Source organism: Chiloscyllium plagiosum, chromosome 2, assembly GCF_004010195.1.
Source record: "Chiloscyllium plagiosum isolate BGI_BamShark_2017 chromosome 2, ASM401019v2, whole genome shotgun sequence".
Lineage (NCBI taxonomy): Eukaryota > Metazoa > Chordata > Chondrichthyes > Orectolobiformes > Hemiscylliidae > Chiloscyllium > Chiloscyllium plagiosum.
In genome coordinates, this window is record NC_057711.1 from 12,896,949 (window position 1) to 12,907,011 (window position 10,063).

At 41.8% G+C, this 10,063-nt stretch overlaps 1 protein-coding gene across 5 annotated transcripts in view; it reads right to left on the reverse strand.

Annotated features, from left to right (window-relative positions):
* Nucleotides 1–2,630: 2,630 nt before the first annotated feature.
* Nucleotides 2,631–10,063, reverse strand: part of LOC122557009 — a 29,405-nt gene continuing 21,972 nt past the window's right edge. For 2 of the 5 annotated variants that reach the window (XM_043704255.1, XM_043704230.1), the window contains 3 exons: nt 7,581–7,674; nt 5,392–5,507; nt 2,631–2,834 (listed from right to left, as the gene is read on the reverse strand). In XM_043704255.1, coding sequence (XP_043560190.1) covers nt 2,728–2,834; nt 5,392–5,507; nt 7,581–7,674 — 317 coding nt within the window. In that variant the 3' untranslated portion in view covers nt 2,631–2,727. Of the gene's footprint in view, nt 2,835–5,100; nt 5,334–5,391; nt 5,508–7,524; nt 7,675–10,063 lie in introns of those variants that run through there. The other 3 variants (XM_043704232.1, XM_043704239.1, XM_043704248.1) reach the window with 3 other exon arrangements.

Sequence of the window (10,063 nt, forward strand, 5' to 3'; positions counted from 1 at the left end):
GTCTGGCATGACTCTTCTCAAGAATAGTTGTGAAAACAGTCCAGCATTCTGTCTAGAAGAAATTCCGAAGGGCAACTGGACTCGAAACATTAACTCTGTTTTCTCTCCACCGATGCTACAAGATCTGTTGAGTTTTTCCCGCCATTTCTAATTTAATTTCTGGTTTACATCACCCAAAGTTCTTTGGGTTTTTTTCTGTGCAGTATTATCTGTGTTTGTTTGACTTTTAATGATCTGTTCATATATTTACACGGGTCCTCAGCTCATGCAGCCCCTTTAAGATTGTATCCCTTATTTTGTACTGAATTTTCTTCTGACCAAAGTGCATGACCTCACACTTTTTTCTATTTGAATCTCGTGCTACGAATCCGTCTACTCTGCCAACTTGTCAATGTCATTTTGGAGTTCCACATTGTCTTCCTCGTGGTTTACAATTCTTCCCAAATTTTGTGTCATTTGCAAATTTCAAAATTGTGCCCTACACACCAAGATTTAGATCATTAATATATATTAGGAAAAGTATGGGTCCCAGTACTGAACCTTGGTGAGAACTCCATTATAAACCTTATTCCAGCCTAATAAATATCCATTGACCATTAGTCTCCATTCCCTATCACACAGCTGCTACTGTCCCTTTTATACCATAGCCTATATCTTTCCTTAGAAGCCTTTCCTCAGAGGCATTATATTGAACGCTTTCTAAAAGTCTTTTTAGAAATCTTCATATCCACTCCATTACCCTCATTGACCCTTTCTGATACCTCTTCTAGAATTCTAGGAAGTTACTTAAACACAATTTCCCCTTTAGAAAGCTGTGCTGACATCCCTAATTCATTTTTTCCATTTGACTACTAATTCTATTCCAAATAATTATTTCCAATTAATTAATTCTCACAACTTAAACTAACTGGTCTGTAACTGTAGGAGTTATCCTTACAATTTTTGTTGAACAAAGCTGTAATATTTGCAATTACTCTGTCATCTGGCACCTTCCCCAAACCTAAGAAAGACTTAAAGATTAAGATTGTTGACCCTGCAATTTCTATCCTCACATTCTTTAAATTCCTTGGATGCATCTCATCTGATCCCAGTGACTTGTCAACGTGGAATATCATTGTCAATCCAAGACTGATTTCGTATTAATTTTGAACTCTTTTAGTGACAGTGTTCCTCCCTTTGTCACCATGGTCTGAGCAGCAGCGGCATCCTTTTTTGTGAAGACAAATGAAAAATACTCAATTAACACCTCAGCCATGCCACCTGCCTCCATGTAGAAATCCCTGCTTTAGTCTCTCTTCATACCCATTCCTCTTTTTATCACTCTTTTACTATTTATATATCTGTAGAAAACTTTGGGATTTCCCTTTATGTCTCCTGCATTTCATCATAAATTGTCTTTACTTTCTTTCTTTGCTTTTTCACCCCTCCCCAAGCATTCAGTATTCCTGTTGATTCTCAATTGTATTTTCTGCCTTCCACCTGTCATAAACACATTTTCTCTTTCTAATGTTAATTTCTACCTCCTTTGTCATCCTGTGACGTCTGGATTTGATTTATGGGCTGAATGGTCTACTTCTGCTCCTATGACTTATGGTGTTATCGATAACCACTGAACAGGTGAGAAAAAAAAGCTGGAAATGTGACTGAATACACCAGGAATATAAGTTTAAAAAATTGTGAACGTGAGAATGAGCCACCTGGAATATGAGTGGAAAACATCAGAAATAAGAAAGAATATTCTGGATATCTGAAAATGTCATTCGTTTTGGGAAAATAAATTGGAATAGAGTGAAAATACTGGCAATGTGTCATCAGGTATGTGTTATAATAACTGGGCATGTGGAAGAATATCTGGGAATGTGAGTGAAGATAACAAGGATTCAAGAGAAAAGGATGGGTTATGTGGGTGAGAATACTGGGATTATAGGAAAATAATTTGGTAATGTGTTATGATATATAAATGGGAACATGATAGTAAGGCAAACTATCATTTTAATGGTGATATATTGGGAAGTGTGAGTGTACAAAGGGATTTGTGTGTCATTGTATACCAGTCAATGAAAGTCAACAGGTATGTGCAGCAAGCAGTTAGCAAGGCAAATGGTATATTTGGTTTTCATTGTATGAGGATTTGAGTTCAGAAGCAAGCATGGTTTACTGTACTTGTACAGGGCCTCGGTGAGATTATACCTGGCATATTATGTGCTGTTTTGGTCTACCTATCTGAAAAATAATACACTTACCATTGAGTAAGGGAAAGGAGGATTGTCTGATGAGGAGAGATTGGTTGACTGGGCCTGTGTTCACTGGAATTTAGAAGATTAGAGGGTTTATGGTTGAAACATATACAATTGGGGCAGCATGGTGGCTCAGTGGTTAGCACTGCTGCCTCACAGTGACAGGGAACTGGGTTTGATTCCAGCCTCAGGTGACTGTCTGTGTGGATTTCGCACATTCTCCCTGTGTCTGCGTGGGTTTCCTCCGGGTACTATGGTTTCTCCCACAATCCAGAGATATGCAAGTTAGGTGAATTGGCAATGCAAAATTGCCCATAGAGTTCAGGGAGGTGTAGGTTAGGTGCATTAGTCAGGGGTAAATGTAGAGTAATAGGGTAGGGTAATGGGTCTGGGTGGGTCTTCGGAGGGTCAGTCTGGATTTGTTGGGCCAAATGGCCTGTTTCCACACTGTAAGGATTCTATGAATCTAATTCGAGCAGGTCTGTAGTGATTAGATGCAGAGAGGATGTTTTCTCTGGTTGGTCAGTCTAGGACCAGGGGACAGTCTCTGGATCAAAAACGAAAATTGCTGGAATAGCTCAGCATGTCTGGCAGCATCTGTGAAGAGAAATCCGCGTTAACACGTTGTATCTGGTGACCCTTCTTCAGAACTGTCTCAGGGTATAGGTTAAATCATTTGGACTGAGCTGAAGAAACATTTCATCACTCAAAGAGTACCACAGTAAGCTATCGAGGCCAAGTCACAGTGACTCCTCAAAATAAATTAATAAATTTCTCGATGTTAAAAGCATAACTTATTAAAACATTTATTTGTGGGATGATGGTGTCACTGGCTAGGCTAGCATTGATTGTCCATCCCTAATTACCCAGAGGGCAGTTAAGAGTCAACATGCTCAAGGCTCTGCAGAGAGCGAGTCAGATCGTCTCGGAGATCAGGGTGGCTCTGGTAGTTTGTAAATGACTCCATTGATTCTCCCAACCCAGTTGGCTGTGGTGGGATACCGCCTTCCTCTCCCCACGGATGCCCTCACGGCCTGGTAGAGGGAGGAGAGTGGATGGGAAACACGCTGCCTCAAGTCTGGGGGAAACGTTTACACACTCTGTCTTCATCAGCCGCTCAGTCACAATCTAACGCTGCGGTACCAAGGCATCTCGTGGTGACGTGGCTTCTTCACTGGGAATCTGCAGCCTGCCATCGAGGTATGGGGTCGTAGTGAGGGAGATAAAGTTCCTCACTCCATTTGCTGTCCCTTCCTGTTCTTGCTCTCCTCCCCTCTGTCTCTCTTACCTCCCCATCTATCTCTGTCCTCTCTCTCACTCTCCCTCCCTCCACCCTCTTTTCTCACTGCCCTGCGCACTCTCTCTCCTCCTCTGCCTCTCTTATCTCCCAATTCCCTCTCCCCCTCTGTCTTCCCACTCTCTCTCTCTGTCTGTCGCTCTCTCCGTCTATCTATCTGTCTGTCTCTCTCTCTCTGACTCTCTCTTGCCCTCTCTCTCTCTCTGTGTCTGTCTCTCTCTCTCTTTCTCTCTTACCCTCTCTATCTCTCTCTGTGTGTATCCCTCTCTGTCTGATTCTGCCCATCAGTAGTAGGGGCCTGGAGTGGTTTGCCTGCAGCACTAGTAGACTTGCCAACTTTAAGTGCATTTAAATGGTCATTGGATAGACATATGAATGAAAATGGAATAGTGTAGGTTAGATGGGCTTCAGATTGGTTTCACAGGTCGGTGCAACATCGAGGGCCAAAGGGCATGTACTGCGCTGTAACGTTCTATGTTCTACATTGCTGTGGGTCTGGAATCACATGTAGGCCAGACCAGGTAAGGATGGCAGTTTCCTTCCCTAAAGGGCATTAGTGAATCACGTGGGTTTCAACATCCAAAAAGGTCATTATTATACTCTTAATTTCAACTTTTTTTATTGGATTCAAGGAAGGAAAAAGCAAGAATGTGACATTCAGATAAAGGTCATGATTTGGAGATGCCGAAGTTGGACTGGCGTGTACAAAGTTAAAAATCACACAACACCAGGTTATTATCCAACAGGTTTAATTGGAAGCACTAGCTTTCGGAGCGCTGCTCCTTCATCAGGTGGTGCAAAATTGTAAATTTTTGCTATAACTTCTGTATCCTACAATCTTATATGGCACAGCCACCTGATGAAGGCGCGTCGCTCCGAAAGCTAGTGCTTCCAAATAAACCTGTTGGACTATAACCTGGTGTTGTGTGATGTTTAACTTAAGATAAAGGATCAGCCATGATCATATTGAATGCTGGAGTAGGCTGAATGGCTAAATGGTTTACTCCTTCTGTTGGTTTCTTTGTGTAGAATAGTCCATTCTGCCCATCAAGTCTGTTCTGCCAGACCCACAGCAGTGCGATTAAGTTTTAACTGCCCTTTGAGCAAATTAAGAATAGCCAATAAATATCAGCCCCAGTCAGTGATGCCTACATGCTGTAAATGAATTTTAGAAATTGAATAGGATGAGGTATTTTGCACTCAGGACCCAGGAATTTGCTGTTGTAATTTCGTGGGATGTGAGAATCAGTTGTATGACCAGCATTTTGTCAACCATCTTTAACTGGCCTTAGGAAGGTGAGAGATGAAATCATGAGGGGCATGGTAGGATAAATAGACAAAGTCTTTTCCCTGGGGTGGGGGAGTCCAGAACTAGAGGGTATCAGTTTAGGGTGAGAGGGGAAAGATATAAAAGAGACCTAAGGGGTAACATTTTCACGCAGAGGGTGGTATGTGTATGGAATGAGCTGCCAGAGGAAGTGGTGGAGGCTGGTACAATTGCAACATTTAAAAGGCATCTGGATGTGTATATGAATAAGAAAGTTTCAGAGGGATATGTGCAAAGTGCTGGAAAATGGGACTAGATTAGGTTGGGATATCTGGTCAGTATGGATGAGTTGGACCAAAGGGTCTTTTTCCATGCTCAATGACTCTATATGCCCCATCAAATCAACAATGGGTGAACAGTAGAGCAAGTCCAGCTTAAGGTGTGAATGGGATTTGATGCAAAATTCTTGGAACATGTTTACATTGCAGTTTGCACATGAGATACTTCAGCCACCTGTGATGGATCAGCCTTCCTGGATACAAAACAAGAGAAATTTAAGTTAACCACACAGGCAGTAAATAAAAGCTGACCTTCAGATACAATAAGTGGCCGTTCCCATAGGATATTCTCTCTCTCTCTCTCTCTCTCTCTGTCTGTCACACACACGCACCAGTATTTGTGTGCAATATTGACACTGTTCGACCTTCTGTGTATTCAGGCAGAAAAAGTAAAACTTCCATTTAGGTATCATCTTTAACTCACCCTAATGTCAGGATTACTGAAATGTAATTAGGCAGTTTGAAACCAAGTCACAAAGTGAAGATCAAGACAAGACTCAATCGAGTCAGATAGCATAAAAACAGACCCTTCAGTCCAACCAGTCCCTGCTGAAGATAATCCCAAACTGAACTAATCCCACTTGCATACTCCTGGGCCCTATCCCTCCAAACCTTTCTTATTCATCTATCTGTCCAAATGTCTTTTAAATATTGACAACATTAAAAATCACACAACACCAGCTAATGGTCCAACAGTTTGCACTATAACCTGGGGTTGTATTTTTAACTCAGTCCACCCCAGTCCAACACCGGCACCTCCACACTTTTAAACATTGTAACTGTACCTGCACCCTTCACTTCCTCAGGAAGTTCATTCCACACGTGAACCACCGTCTGTGTAAAGGATTTGCCTCTTATGTCTTTTTAAAATCTCTCACCTCTCACCTTAGAAATGTGCCCCCAGTCTTGAAATTTCCCATATTAGGGAAAAAATAACTACCATTAACCCTAATTATACCTGTCATTTTTTTATAAACTTCTATCAGGTCACCTCTCAACTTTCTATGGTCAAGTGAAAAAAGTCCCAGCCTATCTTTATGACTCAAACCTTCCATACCTGCAACACTCTGGTCAATCTCTTCTGAATCCTCTCTACCTTAATAATATCCGTCCTATAACTTGAGACAGTATTCCAGCAGAGACCTGACCAATATCCTGTATAACCCAACATGACTTCCAAACTCCTATACACAAAGCAATGATGGCATCTTCTTCATATCTACTCCATCCAGGCCTCTCAGTAAATTTTAATGAGATCTCTACTTCATCATTCTAAACTCCATCGGACACAGATCCAGAGTCCTCAAACACTATTCATATGACAAGCTCTTCATCCCTGGGATCGTTCTTGTGAACTTTCTGTGGACCCTCCCCAAGGCCAGCACGCCCTACCTTTGATATAGGGCCCAGAATTGTTCACAATATTCCAAATCCGTTAATAGGTAGACACCATCCTTTGATTTAAAAAAAAATTAACCTGTTTAGAGTTGTTATAATGCAGCTCTGGAGGAAGTAGGACTTAAACCCAGGCCTCCTGGCCTGGAGTGATAACACCACAAGAGCCCCTAAAATGGAATTGTCCAGCTTATAGTGCAGAAGCTCAGGATTGAACCAGGGAGCCTTTAGACTTGGTGTTAACACTCTCCTAACTGAGCTAGCTTGGCAGATATTGTAGTGTTTGAGACTTGCTGCTGGATTGCAAAACCATTTGGACTATACATTTAATTTATCAATATTGCATACCTTTTGCATTGTGTTTTGAATGTAATGACCTGACTTCCCAAATCTGGCAAGCATTAAAATTTTATTGGGTAAAACTGATTTCGAAAGAGATTATGAAGCCCTTTCAATAAAACCCTGTCATTAAAGTGAAGAGCGGCTAAATTATTGTCATTATCTGAACAGCAACCAATACCCATGGAGTTCTATTCTTTTTCCAAGAAATGTGGTGTGTGATTAGTGTTTTCCATGAAATTCGGTAGATTGAGATTGGAAAGTGAGCAGGAATCTGATTGTCAGTATCTGGAATAAAATTCAACTCCATCAGGTTTTAATCCAACATCCTCCTGAGGTTGTAGTTTAAAGTACACTCCAGTGAATTGAAATGATTTGGGAGATTTAATTAGGTCCTCAGTATCTCAGCACATTCATACTATGAGGAGCTAAATCATGCAAATCAGGATGGAGCCAGTTTTGATCTCCTGGTCTGAGATGAGCTGAATTTCAGCTGGAGCTATAAGGGCTCTCCAAGTGTTCTGTTACTGGGATAGGGATACTGCTGGTATCCAGTGACCTCTACTGGATGTATTACTGTGGGATCACTGGTTTGACCAGGATGGCTCAAGTGTTTGAATCAGCCAACAACACTGAATGAGCAATGCTTACCCATGAATCAAGCTTTAGGCATTTGTAGATAAGAGTCTGCCAGCGATATTCCATACCTGGTTTTTTGCTTGTATAAAATGATCCACATCACCAGAAGAGGAGGGAGTTTCACCACAAGTGGAATACATAATATCACAATGGGGAAAGTTTCTGTGAATGAACAGAAAATGAGGGATCAAAACACAAGTTACAGACAAACAATCCAGGGACAGTTAATCAAATTCTGTGGGCAGGTATGAAACTCAATTGCAGGGTCGGAAGGGGAGGATAATGCAATGGCACAAGACCGAATGGAGAATGCCAAATAACAGTGTTTCACAGTGACATGAATTAATGCCAATATATTTGCAATGAAGGATTGAATTTTGCCATATTTTGTCATGACAGGATTAAATCTAGTATTTATACTGATAAAGGTTAATGCTGTAGTATTTGCCCATCATAGCAAATACTATAGTTTGCGATGATGTTGGTGATTACTATGGTACAGTGAATTACACAATATTCAGAGGTGAATGCAGTAGCAATTAGAGTCATAGATTCCTACAGCATGGAGACAGGCCCTTTGGCCCAAACTGGTCCATGCAGACTAAAATGTCCATCTATGCTAACCCAATTTCCCTGCACTTGGCCCATATCCTTCTAATCCTTTGCCATCCATATATTGTCCAAATGCCTTTTAAATGTTGTTAATGTACCTGCCTCAACAACTTCTGATGGCAATTCATTCCATATGCACACCACCCTCAGTGAAAAACGTTGCCCCTCAGGTTCCCTTTTATTTTTTCCTCTCTAACCTTAGACTGATGCCCTCCAGTCCTCAATTCCCCAACCCTGGGAAAAAGACTGAGTGCATTCACCCTATTATGATCTTACACACTTCTGTAACTGATCTATAAGGTTTCCCCCCCCACCCCCCACCTCAGCCTCCTACGCTCCAAAGAAAAATGTCCTAGTTTGTTCAACCTCTCTTTATAACTAAGACTGTTGAGTCCTGGCAACATCCTTGTAATTTTCTTCTGCAACCTTTCCAGTTCAATGACATCAATCTTAAAGCAAGGTGATCAAAACTGATCATAGTACTCCAAGTGCAGCCTCACTAACATCCTGTATAACTGCAATATAACTTCCCAACTTCTATACTCAGTGCTCTGAGTGATGAAGGCCAGTGTGCCAAAAGCATTCTTCACTGCCCTGTCTAGCTGTGACTCCACTTTCAGAGAACAGCGAACCTGAACTCCAAGATCCCTCTGTTCCACTACACTCGTTACGGCCCTAACTCCTACCTTGAGTTGACTTTACAAAATACAAGACCTCACACTTCTCTGTATTAAACTCCGTTTGCAATTTCTCCGCCCACTTCCCCAACTGATCAAGATCCTGCTGCAATTTCAGCTAACTTTCCTCACTGTCTACAATACCACCTATTTTAATGTCATCAGCAAATTTACGAATCATGCTTTATAGGTTCTCATCCAAATCATTGATATGGATAGCAAACAGCAATGGGCCCAGCACCGACCCCCTGAGGTACTCCACTAGTCACAGGCCTCAAGTCTGACAAGCATCCTTCTACTATTACCCTCGACTTCCTACCATTAAGCCAACTATGCTTCCAATTTGCCAGCTTCCCCTAGATTTTGTGCGATCTAATTTAACACAGAGGAGAAATATTCATTGAGAACCTTGCCCACCTCCTGTGATTCTACACATATATGTCCACTTTGGTCCTTGATGGGCCTTATTCTCTCTCTAGTAATTCTTTTTCCTTGCTGAGGGTAAATAATACAGTGCTGAAGAAGGGCTTATGCCCGAAACGTCGATTCTCCTTCTCCTTTGATGCTGCCTGACCTGCTGTGCTTTTCCAGCATCACATTTTTAAGCTCTGATCTCCAGCATCTGCAGTCCTCACTTTCTCCTAAATAATACAGTGGCATGGATAAATGCTGTAACTCTTGGTGGAAAGAGTAAATACAATAATAATCACCATGATCAGTCAAAACTGTTGTTATCACAATGTTAAGGGGTAAATACTCAGTGTTAAAGGTAAATAGAGTCATAGAGTTGTATGGCACAAAAACAGACCATTTGGTCCAACATACAAGTCGTTCTGCTATGAGATAATGTTCTGCAAGTGCCTCCCATCCGCCCTCCTCCTCTAACCTAATAATAAGACCCGTTGTGGTAAGTAGGTAAGTACTGCATTTTGCTTGTTCTATTCTTTAGACCGAGTTTTTTTTTAAAAGGTTACTTTTAGAGGGATGGCAGTGAAGGCAGTGCAATGTTCCTCTTGCAACATGTTTGAGGTGAGGGATGCCATGGTCGTCCCTGCTGATTACACTTGCAGGAAGTGCACCCATCTCCAGCTCCTCCAAGACCGTGTTAGGGAACTGGAGCTGGAGTTGGATGAACTTAGGATCATTCGGGAGGCAGAGGGGGTCATAGATCGGAGCTTTAGGGAAGTAGTAACTCCAAAGATGGCAGATAGATGGGTGACAGTGAGGGGAACTGGGAGGAAGCAGACAGTGCAGGGACCCCC